The sequence below is a fragment of the Silene latifolia genome, chromosome 10 (assembly GCF_048544455.1).
Source record: "Silene latifolia isolate original U9 population chromosome 10, ASM4854445v1, whole genome shotgun sequence".
In the NCBI taxonomy this organism is placed as follows: domain Eukaryota; kingdom Viridiplantae; phylum Streptophyta; class Magnoliopsida; order Caryophyllales; family Caryophyllaceae; genus Silene; species Silene latifolia.
Window position 1 is genome coordinate 116,117,352 of NC_133535.1, and position 24,192 is coordinate 116,141,543.

The 24,192-nt window shown below is 33.3% G+C and overlaps 1 protein-coding gene across 1 annotated transcript; it reads right to left on the reverse strand.

Annotated features, from left to right (window-relative positions):
* Window positions 1–871: 871 nt before the first annotated feature.
* On the reverse strand, window positions 872–23,807 carry LOC141605837 (7-deoxyloganetin glucosyltransferase-like). The gene is made up of 2 exons (XM_074424745.1): window positions 23,170–23,807; window positions 872–2,060 (listed from the first exon to the last, which is right to left on the reverse strand). The coding sequence occupies exons 1-2, from the start codon at window positions 23,690–23,692 to the stop codon at window positions 1,132–1,134; spliced, it is 1,452 nt and encodes a 483-aa protein (XP_074280846.1). The 5' UTR covers window positions 23,693–23,807; the 3' UTR covers window positions 872–1,131.
* Window positions 23,808–24,192: the final 385 nt, after the last annotated feature.

A 24,192-nucleotide genomic window follows, 5' to 3' on the forward strand; every position in this document is an offset into this window, starting at 1 on the left:
TAAGAACAATATCAAAATAGATATTCGCCTAATCGTTGCACCCAAGATGCTATAAGAAATGCCCTTGTTCTTTGCTAGAATCGATCCCCAAAATTGAAAATTAATTTTTAGGGTTTTGTGTGAATGATGAGAGAATTAGGTCAAGAGAATTAGAGAGAAAAATGATCTCCCTTTTGCTCTTCAAAACCGTGTAGAATAATGAGTCCAAGGGGGAGATTTTATTCTTCCTCTTTTATCTCTTTATTTCGGTTTCACCAACCCAAAAATAAGGAGATAAATCTTCTTATTTTTGGTTATTTTATAAATGTATAAAATGTGTATTTTATATCAATTGTCATATATATGTCGACATGTATTAATAAGTCCACTTATAACGGTTTTTAAATCGATTTATCAATACCAAATCTGTCAACATTTTATTATGACAATTCCGCATAATATATACATTAACTATAAATATAACATATTTATAATTTGCTAATTAAATATAATCGTTTACATTTAATCACGAATTAACATCTTAATTCGTTTAAGCTAACATTATATACATTAATTAAATATAACGGTTTATATTCAATTTACGAATTGACAGATTAATTAAATCTCACTAATATTATTTAATTGTATTAAATAATCGTCTCATCATCAAATTGACTAACTTTTTAGTCAAATACATGGACTAACCTTTTAGTCATATAAGGCATCAATGTGATTACATTTCCATAATCACATCTCTCATACACATCCTTTAGGTGTGACTTTTTAGGACCAGGTTGATCACCGCTTATCGTGATGATAATAACGTCAAACTTTCTAGCAAGCCAACCGTTATTAGGTAATCGTTAATCAACTGATAAAATACAAAGTATACCCTTGTGAACCTATAAGAGATTTATAAATGTTAGCACACTAATTGTGGAGGACACAAGCTCCAACACAACTTGCTAAATTTATCGTTTGATAACATTAGTAGTTGAATAAGACTTCCGCCATACGATCATAAAGAAATTTTACGATAAATTTATCACAAGACCGTCTGATATAGAAATTAACATAAATAAGTTCTAAAAATACATAATAATGCGATCCATCTTGCCAGCAAACTTAAATAAAAAATTGAACCATTTTTTCTTAGTTTAAAGAAACCACATAATTGATGAACTTAGCAACATCCAAAGTAGACGACCCACTCGAACTTATAGCTTCTCCGACTAAGCTTTTCCACTCCATTGCTTTTCTCTTCAATTCACCACCTCTCTCAGTCTCTAGTACCTCTACAATTCTCTTTTCAACTTCATCCCGATTAACGTTTATGCTCAGCTCCAAACCGATGCCCCATTTATAACAACACCACCACCCTATTGGCTGGTGATCTCCCTTATACGGCCAACAAATTACCGGTACTCCACTGCTAATAGTCTCCAAAATTGAGTTCCACCCACAATGCGTTAAAAAAACAGCAGTCGCGGGATGGCTTAGTACCTTCTCTTGAGGACACCAACTTACAATCAACCCTCTACCTCTAACCTCATTCTCAAACTCGACGGGTAGACTAGCATCAGATTGGTCGATAATAGTATCAGGCCTAATAACCCATAAAAACGGATGCTTGCTATTGGCAAGCCCCCACGCAAACTCGATGAGTTGCAAGCTGGTCATCATTGTTGTGCTTCCAAAACTCGCATATACGACCGAGTTTGGGTTTTGCGAGTCTAACCATTGTAGACACTCCAAGTCTTCCTTCCAAAAGGTAGACCCAAACTCATTGGTGTCTGATAATTTGCATGAAAGGGCGTTCAACGGACCCATGGTGTATATAGGGCCAGCCATTATTGTAGACAAGTCCTGAATCACGTCATGGTCTAAGGCCTCAAATGTGTTGAAAATAATAGGCCGCATACTACACCTTGTGATAAGACGTCTCATATAATCAAAGACATGGTGGTTTTTGTCATGTGTTCTTATGTGACTTGGAAGATGTTTCAATCGCATACCTTTCATGCTACCGGGTACCAACTCCACTTCTGCATCTAAACATCCATTCGTCATGTAATCAGGATCTGCTAAGACAATAGCATTAACGCAAACTCGTTAAAAATAGTTATCTAAAAAAATTCTTAAGAAGTGTAAGATATGTAACAAATTACTCATATAAGAATAATAATCTAGCTACAAAAATAAAGAGTCATCCAAATGCATGTTTAGTTATAATCTACAACATTCTTTCTTATCTACCTAGTATAAAAGTTAGGTTTTTCTTTGGATTTATATTGGTCCCTTATTTTTAGGAAGGGAAAAAGATTTAATTTTTTCAGCCACCCCACGTTTTCCTCTTAGATTTATTTTCCCTATCTCCTAATTTCACTATTTGAGTATTAATTCTCCATTTCTCCCCCCTATTAATTATTATTATATAAAAACTATATATTATATGCCCAACTATACGATTCTGCATTTCTACTTAATTTTTGCCACTGTTGTTCATTCCTATGCAAAAAAAAAAATGCATTATAATTACATAAAAGACTATACAAAACAATAAAGTATGCATTTTCTAAAATATGAGGAATTCGGAATTAGGAATTCGGAATTCAATCTGAACATTAAGAAAATTACAAACTGAATAAAATATGGAAATACTAATATAAATATGAAAATCGTAATTAAAAATGAGATCTATATTTGCAAAAAACTTATCACTTAAAATAATCGTAATTAAAAAAAATAAAAAAATAAACATCACCATAGAAAGACTGTATTTAACCACCTACCTAAACAAATATAACGAGCAAAATAATTATTGTACACAACACAGCTAAATAACAATTGTAAATATGAAAATCATTTTTTATATATTTATTTAACTATTTAAAAATTAAAATAATCATAAATAATTATAGTACAAAACACCAGTACCCAACTTAAAAAGAAAAAAATAGGAAGATCAAACTTAGACTTGCAATAATCAACTGCATGTTGATCAAAATACAAAATCGAAGAGAAAATCATGGTTTATACTCCATAATTATTGATTATTGAGGGTGATGAGTTATACAAGGGAGATGAGTGATGAGTTAATGGGATGAAATTTTAGATTTGAGGGAGATGAGGGATGACTTATGAGAGGCTGGGGGTGGGGGTTGTTTAATGTGGGTAGGGTTTAATTCATAAATAATCCGTAAATGATGTGTGTAGATTATTTATGGATTATATTGTTCAATTGTGTCTTTAGCAGTTGGGTTACTGACTCTATTTATATTTTGAGCCCATAATATGTTACCCAACTCAATAAGATTTATGGACCTAATGAATCGTTGGCTTAATTAGCGACTTTAAAAATCAATTCTATGTTGATCCATTTTTTTTTGAAGGATATGTTGATCCATTTTTACATTCAATTTAATTCTCTTTTTGTCATTCCTCTATCATTTTTCTTTTAAATAAAACACCGCTTATCAATGACGAGAAAATCATTTATAAAGTGTGATAGCAATAAATATACATCTAATACAAGTATACAAGCTCTAACATAATTTATAAAGAAATTTTTGAATATTTGTAATTTTATTACATTATTTATATTATCTGCATAACTTAAATTAAATTATATTATATTGATTACTATTTTAAATTATATTTTGTAAAAATTAGTCTTCAATATTATTTACACATTCCAACAAGTTATTACATATCCAATCCCTTGCAATTATGCACGTTAAAATGGGCTTGCAAGAACGAGTCTATTAAATTAGATCAGTTCATATAATTTCCATGAAAAGTTTATGTACTCCGTGTTTGTCATATAAATACGACCCGTGCATTTTTTGCACGGGTATAAAACTAGTACTAGTACAAATATGGGTGTGCAGTTCATTTTGAAGTGTGTAGGTTATTATAGTGGCATGACATTTATGAACATTTGTATTGTTAAAGCTAACTTTGTGTTTTAAAATGTTTGTGGTGAACTATATGGTAATTTTCACCCATATGGGGAGCAGTGTTGACAAGTAGGACTTGCATATAGTGACTCGGAGGCTTTGGGGAGCGGTCTTCACTTTTAGCGAGTCATCACTTTTGTTATTCTAACTTTTTGACATTTAAACTCCTTTTATTTATGATGGTTTGTAATATTGGAGTGGCCTTGTGCACCCCTTAACTTGTACTCTCTCCATACCAGACCAATGGTAACATGGTAAAAAAAGGGGTTTTAAGAAAAAAGGGTAAAAGCAGGGACAAATATGGAAAGTAAGCTGAATATAATAAGGATTAATGTTGGGTTGGTGAGAGGCCCACTACTTTACATTTGTGTAAATATAAGAAAGATACAAGGGTATTATTGCAAAAAAAACAACCCATTTATAGTATGTTACCATTGGTGTGGTACAGTCGTATTAGGTGTAACACTCCACGGTAATTGAAGAGGTCCATTGATAGGCTTAAATGACTAGTGCTTAAAGGGATTGAAAGTACTACTCATATCAACAAAGTGTACTTTCTTTTCTGGTTATCCATGCAAAAGAACTCCAAAGTTAAGCGTGCTTGGCTGGGAGTAGTCTTAGGATGGGTGACCTCCTGGGAAGGTTCCCGGGATACGCATGAGTGAGGACAAAATGCGCTGGAAAGGATCCGTGTTGATCTGTGGGTCATGTACACAGCCTGGCGAGCTACCATGAGTGACCGCTCCCGACCCTAGGTTTGGATCGGAGTGTTACAAGTGGTATCAGAGCATGGTTGATCCCGACGCTTACACTCGGTAAACCCAAATAAAATATTAAATTTTAAGCTTAACCTTAATGACTAAAGTGAGAGATGGGTAGACAGTTAAGGACCTAAGGTGGTAGTCTGCATGTGTTTGTTTGCTTGGGTGATTAGCACCATTATTAGGTTCTAACCTTGTCTTATTTTGAGAAAAGATGGCAGGCAGACCTAGTAACGTGAACAATGCGATTCTCCAAGCTTTTACGCAATTGCTCAACAACAACAACAACAACAACAACAACAACAACAACAACAACAACAACAACAACAACAACAACAACAACAACAACAACAACAACAACAACAACAACAACAACAACAACAACAACAACAACAACAACAACAACAACAACAACAACAACAACAACAACAACAACAACAACAACAACAACAACAACAACAACAACAACAACAACAACAACAACAACAACAACAACAACAACAACAACAACAACAACAACAACAACAACAACAACAACAACAACAACAACAACAACAACAACAACAACAACAACAACAACAACAACAACAACAACAACAACAACAACAACAACAACAACAACAACAACAACAACAACAACAACAACAACAACAACAACAACAACAACAACAACAACAACAACAACAACAACAACAACAACAACAACAACAACAACAACAACAACAACAACAACAACAACAACAACAACAACAACAACAACAACAACAACAACAACAACAACAACAACAACAACAACAACAACAACAACAACAACAACAACAACAACAACAACAACAACAACAACAACAACAACAACAACAACAACAACAACAACAACAACAACAACAACAACAACAACAACAACAACAACAACAACAACAACAACAACAACAACAACAACAACAACAACAACAACAACAACAACAACAACAACAACAACAACAACAACAACAACAACAACAACAACAACAACAACAACAACAACAACAACAACAACAACAACAACAACAACAACAACAACAACAACTACTAATATTACAAGCCGGATTGACATGAGTAATGCAAAGATTTATGATGGAACGGTTGATCTTGTGCTGATGTCAGAGTGGACCAGGGACATGGAGAAGCATTTCATTCTCTACCGTGTTGCAGAGGCTGATAAAGTTAACATTGCTGCACATTTTATCGAGAAGGAAGCTGATCGTTGGTGGGCTATGGTTGGTCCCACTGCTACCTTGGAACCGGGTTTTGGTTGGGAGAGGTTTAAGACTCTTTTGGAAGCAAGATTCTACCATGCTCAATTGAAACACCAGAAGATGGCAGAGTTCCTGAATTTCAAGCAAGGGGACTTGTCCGTACAAGAATATACTGATCAGTTTAATGCTCTAGCCTATTTTGCTGAACCTATGATTCCCAATGAAGCACAGAAGACATTGTTTTTCAGGCAAGGGTTAAAGGCTAAGATCCAGGGTATGGTGAGAAGAGATACTGATACGTTCGCTCGTGTTTACGATGAATCTCTTTGGGCTGAGGGTGTTATTGAAGTTGTCAGACTTGAAATGAAACGGTAGCTGAGAATGCTAAATCTTCCAAGAGGCCGTTTACTCTTTCTACTTCGCAGTCCTACAGTTTCAAGAAGCGCAAGCATGAGAACCAGAAGGGATTTCAGAAGAATGTTCCAATCAAAGACAAAGTATGCTTCAGTTTCCAAAAGACCTACCACCCTGGGAAGGACTGTAAGGGTAATATTTTGGGATGTTATAATTGCAAAGAACCGGGTCACAAAGCTGTTGATTGTCCCAAGAAAGATACTACTTCTACTGCTGTGAATGTCCCTAGGCCGAAGGGACCTATCTTCGTGATGAGCCGTGCTGAGGCTGAGGCACACCCAGATGTGATTACTGGTATCTTTACAGTTTCAGATATTCCTGCTTATATTTTATTCGATACTGGCGCATCTTTATCTTTTATATCTGCATCCTTTGCCAAGAAAGCTGCTCTTGTTTCCCATTCTGCTGAGACCACTCCTATATCTTTACCGTCGGGCAAAGTTGTTTCATGTTCCACGGTATTCAAGGATGTTCCTATCTCTATTGTGGGATCTATCCTTCCAGCTACTCTTATTAGTTTCTCCTTAGCCGAGTTTGACATCATTCTAGGCATGGATTGGTTATCCCGTTACGATGCTAGATTTCAATGCCGAGACCAGAAGATTTTTCTTAAGAGTCTGTGTGGTACGAAGTTGACTTATAAGGGAATGAGAATGCAACCAGGTATCAAGTTAATTTCATCAATGAAGCTTATTGGCATGCGGAGGAAAGGACGCCAAGTGTATCTATGTGTGGTGACGAGTGCTTCATCGTTACCGAAATTTGAAGATGTTCCGGTTGTCAGTGAGTATGCAGATGATTTCCCAGATGAGCTACCAGGTATACCTCCAGAGAGGGACGTTGAGTTTGCTATCGATCTTGTACCAGAGACCGGACCTATTGCGAAGGCTCATTACCGTATGGCTCCTATCGAATTGCAAGAATTGAAGAAGCAGCTAGATGAAATGATCGAGAAGGGTTTTATCCGCCCGAGTGCTTCCCCGTGGGGTGCTCCTGTTTTGTTTGTCAAGAAGAAGGATGGTAGTATGAGGCTGTGTATAGACTACCGTGAACTAAACCGTGTAACCATCAAGAATAAGTATCTGTTGCCCAGGATTAACGATTTTTTCGATCAATTGAGGGGTGCAAGTGTGTTCTCCAAGATTGATTTGAGATGAGGCTATCATCAGATTCCAGTTAAAGAGGTCGATATACCGAAGACCGCTTTCAGTACGAGATATGGTCATTACGAGTTTAAGGTGATGCCTTTTGGGTTGACGAATGCTCATGTAGTTTTCATAGACCAGATGAATAGGACTTTCAGGGAGTATTTGGATAAGTGTGTGGTGGTCTTTATTGATGACATCTTGATCTATTCCAAGGATGAGAACGAGCATAAAGTGCATCTTCGCGCAAAACTCGATATTGTTCGTAAGCAGAAGTGGTATGCAAAATTTTCTAAGCGTGAATTCTGGTTAAAGGAGGTGTCATTTTTGGGGCATATCATCTCAAAGGAAGGCGTGATGGTGGATCCTTCTAAGGTGGAGGCTGTTTTGGAATGGAAGAGTCTGACTAATGTCAACGAGATTCGAAGCTTCTTGGGTTTGGCTGGTTATTATCGCAGATTTGTCAAGGATTTTTCTAAACTGGCGAGACCGATGACTCAGTTACTGAAGAAGGAATCAAAGTTTATTTGGTCTGAGGCGTGTGAGAAGGCTTTTCAAGAGTTGAAAGCAAGACTAACCACTGCTCCTGTTTTGACTTTACCCGAAAACGGTGTTGAGTTTGACATCTTTTGTGATGCTTCTAAGAATGGGTTGGGTTATGTCCTGATGCAGAATAGGAAGGTATGCAGAATAGGAAGGTGATTGCTTATGCATCAAGGCAGTTGAAAGTTCACGAGGTGAATTATCCGACACACGATTTGGAATTAGCAGCTGTGGTACATGCTCTTAAGATATGGCGACACTACTTGATTGGAGTTCGATGCCGCATCTACACCGACCACAAGAGTCTCAGGTACATTTTCACTCAGAAGGACTTAAACCCAAGACAAAGACGTGGTTAGAGTTGGTTAATTATTATGATGTCGAGTTGCTTTATCATGAAGGGAAGACCAATGTTGTAGCTGATGCTCTCAGTAGGAAGACCGTTCATTCTGTTAACTCTATCAGAATTTTGCCAAATGATTTGTGTGCAGAGTTCAGGAAGCTTAACTTGGAGTTTGTAGAACCTAATAGTGCGTGTTTGAATGCCATGGTGGCTGAACCGGAGTTATTCCACGAGAGAAGCAGCTAGCTGATTCTAAGTTAGCTGGATTCCTTTCCAAGTTGGGTGATGGTAAGGGGACTGGTTTTGAAGTCAATCTAGATGGGGTTCTCAAGTTTCGAGGTAGATGGTGTATCCATGACGATGCCGAGTTGAAAGTAAAGATTTTGAGTGAGGCGCATAACACACCATATTCAGTGCATCCAGGTGGTGATAAGATGTATCAAGATTTGAAGCTCCAGTTTTGGTGGCCCCGCATGAGGAATGACATGGCTGAGTTTGTGAGTAAGTGTCTTACTTGCCAGCAGGTTAAAATTGACCATAAGAGACCGGGTGGTTTGTTGCAGCCGTTGGCGATTCCTACTTGGAAGTGGGAGTCTATCTCTATGGACTTTATGATGGCATTGCCGAGAACTGTTGGTGGTAAAGATGTTGTTTGGGTGATCGTGGATCGTCTGACGAAGTGTGCTCGTTTCGTGCCAATCAAGGAGACTTGGAGTTTAGATCGTTTGGCAAGTGCATATGTAGATGAGGTTGTCCTATTTCACGGTGTTCCTTTAGAGATAGTGTCTGATCGAGATCCAAGATTTTGTTCCCGTTTTTTGCAAGCGTTGCAGAAGGCTATGGGTAGCAAGTTGATGATGAGTACAACTTTTCATGCTGCTACTGATGGGCAGACGGAGAGAACTATTCAAACCCTCGAAGACAAGGTCCGTGATTGTGCCTTGGATTTTCAAGCCAGTTGGGAGAAGAATTTGCCTTTGGTCGAGTTTTCCTACAACAACAGTTACCATGCAACTATCAAGATGGCTCCTTATGAGGCTTTGTACGGGAGGAAATGCGACAGTCCGTTATGTTGGGATCAAGCTAGTGAAGTCCGTGAATTGTGTCCTGAGAAGCTACAAGAGACCATTGACGGCGTCAAGCTTATTCGAGAAAGGATGAAGGCAGCTCAAGATAGACAGAAATCTCATGCAGATATAAGACGACGACCTTTGGTGTTCGAGGTGGGTGACAAGGTGTTTCTCAAAGTTTCACCGATGAAGGGTGTTAAAAGGTTTGGGATCAAAGGGAAGTTAAGTCCTAAGTATGTGGGTCCTTATGAGGTGATCAAGAGAATTGGTTCGGTGGCATATAAGTTGGAGTTTCCAGCTAGTCTTGGGAAGGTTCATGACGTGTTCCATGTTTCTCAGCTCAGGAAGTACATTAGCGATCCCAGTCACGTCCTGCAAACTGAAGTCTTGGAAATTGAGCCTAACCTGGCCTATGAGGAGCGACCTATTCGCATCTTGGATAAGAAGGAAAAACGCCTTAGAAATAAGGTTGTGCCTTTAGTTAAAGTCTTTTGGAGGTGCGACATGTTCGAGGAAGAGACATGGGAAACTGAATACTCTATGCGAGTAAAGCACCCCCATCTTTTTAAGAGAGGTAATTAATTATTATCATCTCATTTATTTCGATCCCTTCTTTTCTTTCCTACCTTCGTTTTTCTTGTGTTAAGTTTCGAGGGCGAAACTTTTTAGAAGTAGGGGAGACTGTAACACCCGCGTTTTTCCGTCATTATATTAGCTAGTCACGAGTTTTAAACTTCTTTAAATGATTTTATATATTTTATAAGCCGTCGTATTTATTCAATATAATAGTACGTCTTTTTATAAACTATTCGTATTTATTTGAAATGTTAGTTTATTTTTTTTATAATATATTTATTAGTTATTTTGAACTCATATTTTAATAGCGAAATACGTACCATGTCGTTTTAGGCCTTTGTTCTTTTGCTAATGCGTACTCAAACAACATTATGAACTCATGCCGTGATGAAGGGGGGCAGGTGCTATGGGGTTTGTCGACCGTCATGGAACAAACGTGGGAGGCTCATATGGCTGAGGCGGTAGCGGTCTTGGAAGCTGTTCGAGAGGCTGGGCGGAGAGGTCATGCTAAAATCATTGTCGAAAGTGATTGCCTACAAGTTGTGAATTCTTTGCGGAAGCCGGTTACTGGCAGGAGTATTTTTTCTTTAGTTTTAGATGACATTCTTGCTTTATGTAATTCTTTTAGTTCTATTGTCTGGTCGTACATTAGTCGTAGTTGCAATGGGGTGGCTCATGCTTTAGCTCATCCTTTTCCTAGAGTTGTTGGTCGAGTCGTGTGGTCAGAGGTTTTGCCTTTGATTGCGAACGATGCTGTTATGGCTGATTTATCGTTAATGAAGTAGAACCTTCGGGGTTCATTTCAAAAAAAAAAAAAAATATTGCTTATCATTGAGTTTGTACGTATAAGATTGTGATGTGCATTATTCTTTGCATTCATAATTTATATGTTGTGTATGAGATAGTTAATTACATGAGTGTAGCATATCAATATGGTTATTGGGGTTTTTAATAGTGACGTTGCATGTTTTTGGAAAATGGGCAGGACTTCTCGTCATTGTTATTAAGATGCTTATAAAACCAGTAGGTGATGGTGTAGTGCCTTTGACGAATTTTGCTAATAATGAAACATGCCGACATCTCACTTTGTTTACATCAATGTTTGGATGGGTATAATACGAGTATGTGTTACTTCATATTATTAAATGTATTTTGTGGAGTTGTGGTCATAACTCATTCCTTCATATGGTTTAGTCTTTTTTGCGGTCTTTGACTGTCCTAAGTTTATAATCGCTTGCCCATATTAATTGGTGAACCAATGTAAGTATGAATCTGTCTTTTATTATCCGCTTCACTTGTATCCTAGTAGCTGTGTGTATGGGCAGTCTAGGCAGGTCGGAGTCGTCCTATTAGCCCGGTTGTTTATAGGCTGATCTGGCGTCTATGGGGTCATCAGCCCGGATGTTTATAGGCTTGGTGATTGTCGAATCAGGGTACGTTTATCCCGAGAGTGTGGCCATACTTAGACTGGTCCGTATATTTATCGTAGTCCTACCGTAGGGATAGGGTAAGAGTGATGGGTTGCCTTGACGTTTCGCCTTACTGAGTGGTAACTGAGTTAATATGTTTGTTTAATAAGTTTACGTTTGTTAAATGGGTCATTTGATCTGTTAGTGTAAAGTGTTAATAGTTTCATAATGAGCTTATGGTTTTAATTGTGTGACAAGTTAATTGGTAATTCATTTATTTATTATTGATCTGTCTTATTTGCTTGGTTGCTTTATCGTGAAGTGATATGGCTGGGAGGACGTCCGAGTTACTCCCACTGACGGTGACTGTCATTCTTATGACTGACAGGTGGTTGATGGATGCTTATTTTATTTGTTGGGGTTGCATCGAGTGAGCTAGCGAGCGCCTGTTTTAGCGCACTCTATTAGTTTAATTAGACTCTTGTTTTAGATTTTATTTCTTTTCAATTATAGGGGTATTTATTCCCCGTAAACCTTGTATTTCCTTTTGAGTACTTAGTTTTGTTTAGTAGCTACCGCGATGTCAGGGTGTTTCCGCCACCTTGAACTTAATTTATATTCTTGTATTATCGTGGTTGTTACATTTTGAGACGGTAACACCCGCGTTTTTCCGTCATAATATTAGCTAGTCACGAGTTTTAAACTTCTTTAAATGATTTTATATATTTTATAAGTCGTCGTATTTATTCAATATAATAGTAAGTCGTTTTATAAACTATTTGTATTTATTTGAAATGTTAGTTCCTTTTTTTTTTATAATATATTTATTAGTTATTTTGAACTCATATTTTAATAGCGAAATATGTATTTATTTTAAATAGACTGTGTTATTTTATTATTGTGTTAGAACGTCTCAAGACGGAACTTGACCACTAAGCTATTGATTAAGGACCGTAACTAATGGATCGAGACAACTCATAAGATATGACTTGTTGGAGAAACTACCCATATCCCAAGATTTTAGCATGTAAATTAGATGTTGTTGTTATCACGTGCTCTTATAAGAAGTCGTTTCATACTCTAGTTCTCACATAAAATATTATGAGTATTAAGATAAAGTTTTTGAGTTTTATTTAAAAATTATGAGTTTATTATAAAGTTTTTGAGTTCATTTATTTAAACATTATTCTCAAAAAATTATATTATAACTCAAAAAATTATATATAAGCTTAGAAAAATAAGAGTTTTTGAGTCATAAAACTAAAATATAATTTATAAAATCTATAAAACTCAAAAAAAAAAAATATACAAAACCTCAGAAACTCATTAAGTGTGAGGTAATATATTTGATGTACAATTCTTTTTCCCAAATGATAATTATTGACGAAAAAGTGGTTACTTTTTATTAAAAAACGGCAAAAAAGATCGTTGTATAGGACAATTACTACAAAAACATTACGGAGTATTTACTATTTAGTAATGTAGGTGGGTCATGTAGACGTGAGAGAAGTGAAATGCGAAAATGTCTAAGTAGAACTTATACTTCCTCTTATTCTCTAACATCTCCCACATTTCCTAAAACGATAAATTCACTAAAATCTTTCACTTTCTTTATTTTTCTATTATTTGTAGTTATAGTAATTTGTGACCCCGCATTCTCTCTTTTACTTTCATTTATATTCGCATATCACCATACCACTAAATTTTACCCCAAAACTAAGGTAGAAGATCACAAATAAATGTCGAAAAAAGGTAAAAAAAAAAATCAATGAAAATAAAGAGTATAATAAAGGCATGTATGGAGTAGGAAGCAGTGGCACGTGATGGGAGTGGACGTCCTTGGCCACCGCAAGCTCTAATAAAAATTGTACAGATCTTGGGCGAAACAACACCCCAGAGAAGACAGTAGTAGTAGGACACCACAATGATACCTATACATGACACGTTCGTTTGTTTGGGCACGTATCTGTTACGTGTATATGGCGTTTAGACACGTCTTGAACATGTATTCATGGTATTTGAACATATTTTGGACACACTTTCGGACGAAATTAAGTTGAATTTTAGCAGTAAGTGGATCATACATCTGATGTAGTACATCAGATGTTATAGTTTTTGAGCATTAATTTAAAGTTTTTGAGTTTTAATCTAAAATTTTTGAGTTTTATTTTAAAGTTTTTGAGTTTATTTACTTAAACTTTAATCTAAAAAAGTTACATTATAACTCAAAAAAATTACATATAAGCTCAAAAAGATTTGATTTTTGACATCATAAAACTAAAATGTAATTTATAAACTCTATAATACTCGAAAAAAATACACAAAAACTCAAAAAGTCATTAAATATGATGTAGTACATCCGATGTACAATCCTTTTTCTCAAATTTTAGGTGAATAAAGAGTGTTGTGTTATGATGAAGGGCTTAGTGAGGAAATGAGTTGAACTCGAAGTTAATGTTATTCTTTATACAAGGAATTAGATATTGAAAGAGATTGATCAAAAGATGTATATGGGTGACAAATGAAAATGAGTTATAGTCAATATCAAGTTTTATCTTCACTTATTTAAATTTATTAATATAAATACTTTTACGTACAAAAATAAGATCGTACGTTTATAATTATAAAATATACTCTCTCTTATTCACTATATTCTTCCCCTTTCATTTTATATAAGAAATAAAGAAATGCATTTAGACCACACAAAACACATTATTCTACATGCAAATGAATTTGAACCACACAAATCTCTCAGAAAAGGAAATAGGGAAGAAAACCTTAATAATCTGTTTTAGAAAATAGGAAAGAAAATAGAGGATATGAGGGAGTATATTCTATTAAATTTAAATACCGTGTCCATTGTTCTAAATTTCATACTCCCTCCAATCCAATCCAAACTACCCATTTACTTTTTAAAGTCAACTTAGTTAAATATTGACCTCAATTATACAAAGCCAAATTTTTATTTTTTTTACCTAAAATTTACATATTTACATTTGGTATAAAAAGAGGTTTCGGAAAATTATAATTTCGACCAAAAAACATAATATATAAATGAAGAAAAACGTGGTCAAAGTGTCGTCTCGTAGACCGTAAAAAGTCAAATGAGTAATTTGGATTGGATTGGAGGTAGTATAATATTGTGTTACGTGTCTGTTTCGTGTCTGTATCAATTTTGATGCTACCTAAAGGTGACTCCGTGAGCCTATATGTTATATCTACAAACTACATACGGAGTACAATAATACAGTAAAAGAAAAGTAAAAGAAAGTTAAAAGTGTGCTGAGTAGACGAGTAAGTAAGTCTTGTGTAAGGCAATTTCACGTAAATATAACGTAAAACGGACCCTAATATAACCACATTACTAAGTAAAAGCAACTATAAGAAAAGACCCGTTTCGGTATAACTTGTGTAAGGTCGCCTTACATAACTATTTTCAATCACAAATTCTCATTTAAGAGCAGCACAATATCTGTCTTAAGCTTAAAACGAGTTAAATACATATCAAATCACCCTATTTGTTGCCTAGAAAATGCCAAAAAATTTGTCTTTGTTATTCCCACGTGGTAATATTTAACTCGTTTTAATCTTAAAATAGATAATACCCGTCCTAGATGAGAATTTGTGAAAATGAGTAAGTCACTTTTGCTTAACTATTTTTGTTCTTATTATTCATTGATGTCCAATATGATTAGTGTGGTACTCCGTAGTCCTACTCTATGTTATTTCTTTGATATAAGTTCCGGTTAAAGTGGAAGAAATTATTGTATCTTTCTTTAGAAAAAAAAGCGTTATTTTTAACACAAATTCTCATTTTAGATGAATACTATTCATCTAAAACTGTAGATGATGGATAGTGTCTCTCTCACAAAATGGGAGTGGATAGTGCAAATGGGCGGGAAATGAATATCTCCACTTGCCCTCCCACTTGCATTTTGTGAGAGACCACTATTTGTCTACAACTTTAGACGGATAGTGTCCGTCTACAATGAGACGGATTGTATTTTTAAAGTGGAAGAAATTACTCTCTCTTATTCTTTAAGTTTTTTCCATAATTGTTTTGAACAAATATTGAGTCACACGCGAAAGTGGGAATTTAGCCTCATCACTTTGGCTAATCGTGAGATCAAACCCCTTAAGTTTAGAGTGTAGCAATTAGCCCCATAAGTTATGAAAAAGGTGACATTAAGCCCCTTACTCAAAATCTCATGAGAAATTCATTTTCTCATGCCACAAAAACTTAATTAGATTATATTTTGTTTAAAGAAAGTGCAATTTTTTTTTGTTTTTAAAAATGTAAACAAAGACAATATTTTAAAATCCTGGAAAAATAAAAACTTTAGTTTTATTTTACTTTTTCGAGAAAATCGTCATTTTTATTAAAAATATATCTCTATTACCCAAAAAAAATTATGCACGTATATCTTTTGTATTTCTCATATTTTCACAAAAAAAATTCTAAAAAAATATTAAATTTATATTTTTTATTTCTTAAAGAATGGTTAACAAATTTAAGAAAAATATTCAGTTCTTTAATAAAAACATAAATATTTTTATTTTTATGAAATAATTGAAAATATTCTCAAATTGATGCTAATACATTTTAAATTTTGATTTCATTGTTAACTTTTATTTTGTTTGTATATATTGTAAAAAAGTGTAATCAATTTCACTTATGAAATATGATATATTGAATTTATCATGAGATTTTGGGTAAAGGGCTTAAATTCACCTTTTGCCTAACTTATGGGACTTAATTGCTACAATGTAAACTTAAGGGGTTTGATCTCACGATTAACCAAAGTAATGGGGCTAAATTGTCACTTTCGCGGTTAGCGATATGATGATTTGTGGATGTAAATAAAGGTAGGAGAGAGAATTTGGGTCATAAGTTATTAGAACCACAAATAAGAAAAGTGGACAAATAAGGAAAGTGGAAGATTTTTGTGAATTTGTCGATTTAAGAAATGTTGAAGATGTTAGAGAATATGACGAAGTGATAAAAATGAAGGTGTATTTCAATATTTTATGGGAGAACGGAAAATTCACATAGTACCCTCGAACTTTGTCATTTTGCACATGATACCCAATATTTCAATAAGTTTATATTTTAAAAAGTTGGGTACCACGTGCAAAATAGTAAAGTTCGAGGATACCATACACGTTACTTTAATATTTTTATTTCTTTTCTAAAAGGCAAATTTAACAAAAATAACCCAACGTTTGTTAAGTATTCTGAAAATAACCCAACCTTTTGATTTTAACAAGAATAATCCAACGTTTGCTTTTGTGTTACATAAATGTCCCAACATTTTACTTATATTTCGAAAAATAATAATTTAATCATATACTCCCTCCATTCAACTCCACTTTACATGTTTGTTTTATCACGTTTGCCAACGCGACTTTTACGCGGTAAATATCTTTAGCTACGTATTTGTAAAAATTATAAAAGTTAGATATTTTTAAAGTACTCTTAAAGACGAATCAAATAAGATCTCACATGAATATATTTTAACTTATGTATCGAGAGAAAATTGAAGTTGAATGTCCGCTTGTGAATAGTGTGCAAAAGAGAAACCTGCAAAGTGGAGTTGAATGGAGGGAGTATTAATCAATCCATTAACATATTGACCATATATTTGCATAAGTAATTATATAAAATTATGAATAAATTATTTAAGAACAATTTGAAGCATGGAAAAAAAATTGAAAAAATTTTATACTACTATTCAAAATCCCAAAAGGCATAAATGATATGTTTAAAAAATTGTTTGTTTCCTCAAATCCTCGGTTTAAAAAATCAAAAGTATTTCTCTGATAACTATTTCCACTAATTTAAATCTATCTTATTTATTTTCAAAAAATTATATATTTGTTTTATAATTAATTTTCCATTGACAAACTAAGGAAATTATAATTTTTCCAGGTTTTTGGTTATGAGTTTTTTTTTATATATGATATCACAAAATAGACTTTAAAGATTTATGAAACTATTTTACAAATATCATTTATCAATATTTGGTAGAAATTTGTTTAGTTGAGAGTTCGAGATATTTATGTGACAAAAATTTAAAGGTTGGATTATTATTTTTTAAGTTAAAAGGTCGGGTTATTTTTGGAAGACTTGTCAAAGATTAGGTTATTTTTGTTAAATCAATATATATAACTAAAGGAGGCTTTTTTTCTAATTATACTATCAGTATTAGAATTAGGAGATAATTAATTATTTACAATTTTTCTATTATAATTAGGAATACAATTTTTCTATTAGAAATGAGGATTAATTTATTATTTTACAATTTTCCTATTAGAAATAGGAGATAAATTAACAATTTATTAAGGTTTTTTTTTCCTAATTATACTATTAGAATTAGGAGATAATTAATTATTTATAATTTTTCTATTATAATTAGGAATATAATTTTTCTATTAAAAATGAGAATTAATTAATTATTTTACAATTTTCCTATTAGAAATAGGAGATAAATTAACAATTTATTAAGACTTTTTTTTCCTAATTGTACTATTAGAATTAGGAGATAATAATTATTTAAAAATTTTCTATTATAATTAGGAATATTATTTTTCTATTAGAAATGAGAATTAATTAATTATTTTATAATTTATTATTAGAAACCGGAAATAAATTAATTATCTACAATTTATTAATATTAAAAAATTATTCAGTAGTATTTGGTCACTTTTTATTAAATTAGAAGGAAAAAAAACCTTTGATATATTTATAATATCCAATTTTATAACAACTTCCGATTAAAAAAATGAGGTATTATGAGGCTAAAAGGCCTTAGGCCGAACTAGGTTGTGACAAATGTACATGCATAATATGTACAACATGGAATTTACTCATGTAAAGAGTAAAATGAACGCTGAAATATATGCCTCTACGTTTTTTGTTATTGCTAATGTCATATTTAATTATACATAATACGAAGTTTATTTTTCAAATGTCATATGTATTTCTCCTACTAATTTTAAAGTTATTTCCCTCACAATACACTTCAACTTCTATTGATAATTTATTATTATATTATTTACATTCATTTGTCATTATATAAAAGTATATTAATCAAAATTTAAATAAGATATTCATAAATTATTGATAAGTACAAAGTTTGATATCTATTTTTCAAGGAGTATTAAAAGATAAAGAAAGTTGCTGCTAATTTGCGAATCGAAATATCATATTATGAAAAATGAGTAAATGTTTTGAAAAACTTTATTGTGCGATTGTTTTACAATTTAAAGTAAAAATGGTACCACGAGTAATAAAATATATTTGAATGAGGCTTGAAGGTAAATTAGATACACTTATTATAGAAATATGTATAAGGTTAAGATTCAATTCAAGCAACGATCAACATTAAAAAAAAGTCATGAAAAACACATAAAAGGGTAAGAGTAGTCTTTCCCTAACATAGTGAAGACCGTCTCTCTCAAGCTTTTCTTCTGACAAATTTACATGCATAAAAAACGATACTATTCAATTATATGGAGCAACTAATTATTGTTGATGCTATAATTTTTTTTTTGTAAGTTGAGCACATCATCACTATAATTTAGGGAGAGATACGAATTGGGGAAGGGTGAGACATATTCGTCATGCATAATACGATGTTTTAACCACCTTTAGCAAAAATGTAAAAATAAATGAAAAAATTTAAACCTAAAAGGGGGTCATGTACTTGCCAACTCTTCTATAGTTCTCTACCTCATTAATATTCTCATGAAGTTTATGACATTTATTTCATATTAATAAAAAAAATGATTATAGTGCTTCGTACAATTTATGATTTATAACTTTTAGTTAACTTATTTGAACTTGCTTAAATTTATATATTTTAAGTGAAGAATATTAATTATAAATATGATAAAGATAAAGTTTGATCTTTAATTTCCTCAGAGATAAAAAAACTCAATTTTTATTTTCTTATAATATACTAATTAAAGGTCATAATCTAAAACATGAAATTACACCACAATCTACTATTTCAATATGTCGATGATCAACACTCAAAATAGCACATTTGTTATTTAAATAGTGTAAAAACTCTCAAAATGCTAAAAAAAAATGTTCACTCTGTCGTTAACAAACAAAACCTAAGTTTCTGCATTTTTTTTTTTGTCATGTTCAACTTAATCTTTACGGGATGTAAAAATGATGAAGTTTAGATAGTAGCGGTTAGTTTTCTATTAGTTAGATGAACTTTCTAAGAGAGACATGAAAGCTTTGCATTTTAGACCGTTTTATGTGTGAACCGAAGGGATTAAATAGTTGACTAAAGGTTGTTTTGAGTGGGAATGAGGTTGATTGCGACGAGTTGGTTGACTAAAGTTTTTCCTTACTAGATCTAGAAAGGGGATAATAATTATGAGATAATAAAATTTGAAGAAAAAAGGACAATAAAAATGAGATGGAAGTAGTAAGATTTATTTATGCAAAATGAAATAAATAGCAAAGTTCGTGTATATATATAATATTCAAACTTATTCAGTTTACAAACATAGTACCCAAACACTTTGTTTGAGTATCTGGAATGGAGGTAGGGGAGGGGACGAGAAAAAGACTAGGAAGGGAAAGAGAGAGAGATAAGAGGGAAGATTGCTTCTTAAACTTCTCTTTGTTAAAGGAGAAATAAATTGTCTTCGATAAGGGAGACGAGGATCCATATCATCTAGAGTAAAGATTGGTGTTTCATGGAGGTGAATGTGATTTATGACTTCTTAGATGTAAAACGTGGCAGAAAGGTAGTGATAGTGGTAGTGGATTGGAGGTTGTTTCAAGTAATAGTAAGAACTAATCACAGTGGCTGATGTTTTATTTTGCGGGTAAATTAGTGGGGTGGAGGGAGGGTGCATTTGTGGAGGGTGATGAGTTTAACGAGGATAGTGATAATAAATAAGGTTATTTATCAGTAAAATATCGCTTGCTTAAAACATATAGGTAACATGAATAATAACAAGAAATCTCAAAAGGTCATACTGATAAACTTAATCTTGACCCCATCAATCCAAATTAAAGTAAAATCTTAATTCTAAGAACATTGTCGAGAGCAAGGGTTAGTTTTCATTGGATTGTGGATTTTTCTTGAAGTAGAGGTTTAGTTTTTCACTTGGTTGGATAAATTTGAGAGAAGTTTTGAAGACAAGGATCGATCTTTCAAGGGATGAGATTGTTTTAGATCATGTGTGTGAATAGAGAAGAAAAATAGGGGTCTGCGTGAAGGATTTTGTTTCAAATGAGCGGATGGGGGCAAGACTACTGTTACAGGGGGGTGTCATAAGCAGCCCCAACCATGTAGTATTGCGTTGGAATTTGGTTCACATTCAAAGGTACGTCTATAGTTTGACCGGAAAATAACATTTAACTACCTGTAAATGTTTTTACGTAACTACCATTTGACTCAACAATGATTAAATTATGATTGTTATTCTAAAGAAGGAGATTTATCATTGAGTTGATTATGCAAAGTAGATGTTATTGTTTTCCTTGACCAATTGAAAAATAAACAGGTATTAATGAACAAATTATAAAAACTATCAGTACAAGTATCATATATATATATATATATATATATATATATATATATATATATAGAGGAGTTCAAATGAGTCCACCTAAAATGGTGAGTCCACTAAGTCCTAATCCTAGCCATTGATCTACTAAAATGGATGGTTGAGATTTTAAAATTTTAAGATGAAAACTTTAATGTTTTATAAATGAAACTTTAATTTAAGAGTGTAACTTTAATTCTTTATAATTATAACTTTAATGTTTAAGATTATTTTATAAATAAAAATTTAAATTTGTGTTATAAAATTTTATTTTAAATATATAAAATCGATTTTTGATTATAACTTTAGTATTTTACGAGTAAAACTTTAATGCTAAAAATTGAAACTTTAATTTTTTTAAACAATTTTTAATATAAAAATTTGAATTTATTTAATTTTACTGATTTTTAAATATAACTTTAATGTTTTACAGTGAAACTTTAATGCTAAAAATTAAAACTTTAATTTTTTTTAAACAATTTTTAATATAAAAATTTGAATTTATTTAATTTTACTGATTTTTAAATATAACTTTAATATTTTACGAGTAAAACTTTAATGCTAAAAATTAAAACTTTAATTTTTTTAAACAATTTTTAATAAAAATTTGAATTTATTTAATTTTACTGATTTTTAAATATAACTTTAATATTTTACGAGAGAAACTTTAATGCTAAAAATTAAAACTTTAATTTTTTTTTCAATTTCTAATATAAAAATTTCAATTTATTTAATTTTATTATTTTATAATTGTAACTTTAATGTTTTACGATTGTAACTTTAGTCATAATTTTTGAAACTTTAATGTAATTTAAGTCATAATTAGTCCATATCAAAGCGTAACTTTTGTCCATCTAAGCGTAACTTTAGTCCATATATGCGTAACTTTAATCCATGCCTAAAACTTTATAGTAATAACCACCTACAACCACCACCCTCACCTCCTCCAACCACACGACCCATTACCACGACACCACCACGACCACCACGCGTCGACAACCTCGGACCACCAAATTGAGAGAAAAAAAATCTCTTCTTCATTTTCGTTACAGACTAATGTCAACTATGAGAATGATAACGTATACTCCCTCCTTTTCTTTGATCTCTTCTCCTTGTCATTTTTTGGTAAATTTCAAGTACACGACATCACCACCATTCCCTACCCCATAAATGTTCCACCACCAACAACAACAACCACAATATCACGTCCTTAACTTAGATCTAAAAACAAAAAAAAAAACAAAAAAAGAGAAAGGAGAAGGGAGAGCGCGGTAGAACGGCCCACGCTACAACCAACTACCACCAACCACCGCCCACTACGACACCATTAAAACACAACCAAAATTTAAAAAAAAAAAAAAAAAAAAAAAAAAAAAAGACAACAAGGCAAATGACGAGGATGCTGTGGACGGGAGGGAGGCGGCAAAGGGAGAGCGGGGTGGCGGTAGTTCGAGGAAACGGAGGACGGGGGTGTTGTGGTGGTCATTGTTGTTGTCGGGAAACGGAGGACATATGCGGTGGATAGGAGGGAGGCAGACAAAGGGAGAGCGGGGTGGCTGTTGTTGTCGGCGGAAACGGGGGTGTTGTGGTGGCTGCAGTGGTGGTTGGGTAGTATTTAGGGTTGGTTGGTGAGTGAGGCATGAGAGAGACGGAGAGAGAAAGGGAGGAAGAGAGAGAACTGGGAGGTTGTAAAATGAATGGAATTAGGGTTTGGTGGGTTTTATATAGCCTCTTTATTTTTAGAATTAATCTTAACCATTGATTTTGTTTTAATCTAATGGTTTAGATTAGACTAAATGACTTACCTATACTAAGGGACTCACTTGATCCCATTTCTATATATATATATATATATATATATATATATATAAACTTCATATTGGTTTTATTTTCCTAAAAAAAAAGTATTTTATTAATCAAACACTCTTTTATTCTTACATGTCAATACTATGTTAATAATTATTTGTTGGTCATGCGACATACATAAAAACTTAGACATGAACGATGTACTATATGTCTATATTCCATATTATTGTGAAATTTATCACACATTATTTTAAAATCCGTACAACGGGCAAGAAAACTAGTTATTACTACTTTTGAATAGACCTGTCAAAATCTAACCTTTGAAAATAAAAGCATAAGAGAGAAGAACAAACCTTTGAAAGGCAGGGTAGCCCTTTGAAGCAGAACATCATACTGGGAAGACGCAATAAAACTGGAAGGACTCGAGGGTGTAAAGTATACAACAGCACAGTCGGATAAGTGTTTGGCAGCATCAACAGCGAACGGAATAATAGCATCAGAAATAATCAACGAAACGGGCGGCCAGCCAGAGGAGGGTTCATTAAGCTTAAGCAGGACATTAACAAAAGGTTGAAGACTGTTATGTTCTAGAGACGGTACAAGGGTATGGAGTGGGCGTGGAAGGTCACTGTCTGAGGGTGGAAGTCCGTCAGGAAAAGTTGCGAACCGGAACGTTGGGGTACCGTGGAGGGAGTTGGGACCCTTAGCGTGGAGTAAGCAACGGTAGTTGTGTTGAGTATGGAAAAAGGTAATGTAGAAGCCATTAGAGTTAAGGATATTGGCTAGTTGTAACATTGGTGTTATATGACCTTGTGCCGGGAATGGTACGCATACTGCGTGTAACTTCCTCCTATTTTCGCCTTCTTTTTGTGCCATCTATTTTGTTGCGACTTTTTTGGTTCTTTTGTTTTACACCATTTTACACTGATCAAGGATGCTAAATATATCGACACATTAGAGTAAGTAGAGCATAAGGTTGGATTATTCACTTTACCAAAAACTTTCAGTCGCCAACTGTGTGAACACAAATAAATCATAGATCCACCTCCCCCAGTATCCACCTCCTCATTTACATAAACAAACCCCACCATTAGTCACTTTACCAAACATAATTGCTAAAGATCGCCCCTATATTATTCATCTCGCCCCTAATATTCATTTCACTTTCCAATTTTGCCCTTTATTCTAAAACATTCTCAAAACTAATTTTTATCGGTAATTCAAAATATGAGTGACGGTGACCCATTTTACGATAATTAATAATCAAGCATGATTAAATTCGAAACAAAATTGACGATTAGAAACGTAAAAATTTCAAACGATCATAACTTTGTGCTCGGTTGTCCAATTTTGACGATTTTTTTTTTCAAATCACT

Coding starts and splice junctions, on each gene's coding strand:
- LOC141605837 (XM_074424745.1), bottom strand. CDS start 23,692: ATGGCACAAAAAGAAGGCGAAAATAGGAGGAAGTTACACGCAGTATGC. Junction 2,061..23,169: donor GGCTACCCTGCCTTTCAAAG/GTTTGTTCTTCT, acceptor TTGTCTTAGCAG/ATCCTGATTACATGACGAAT.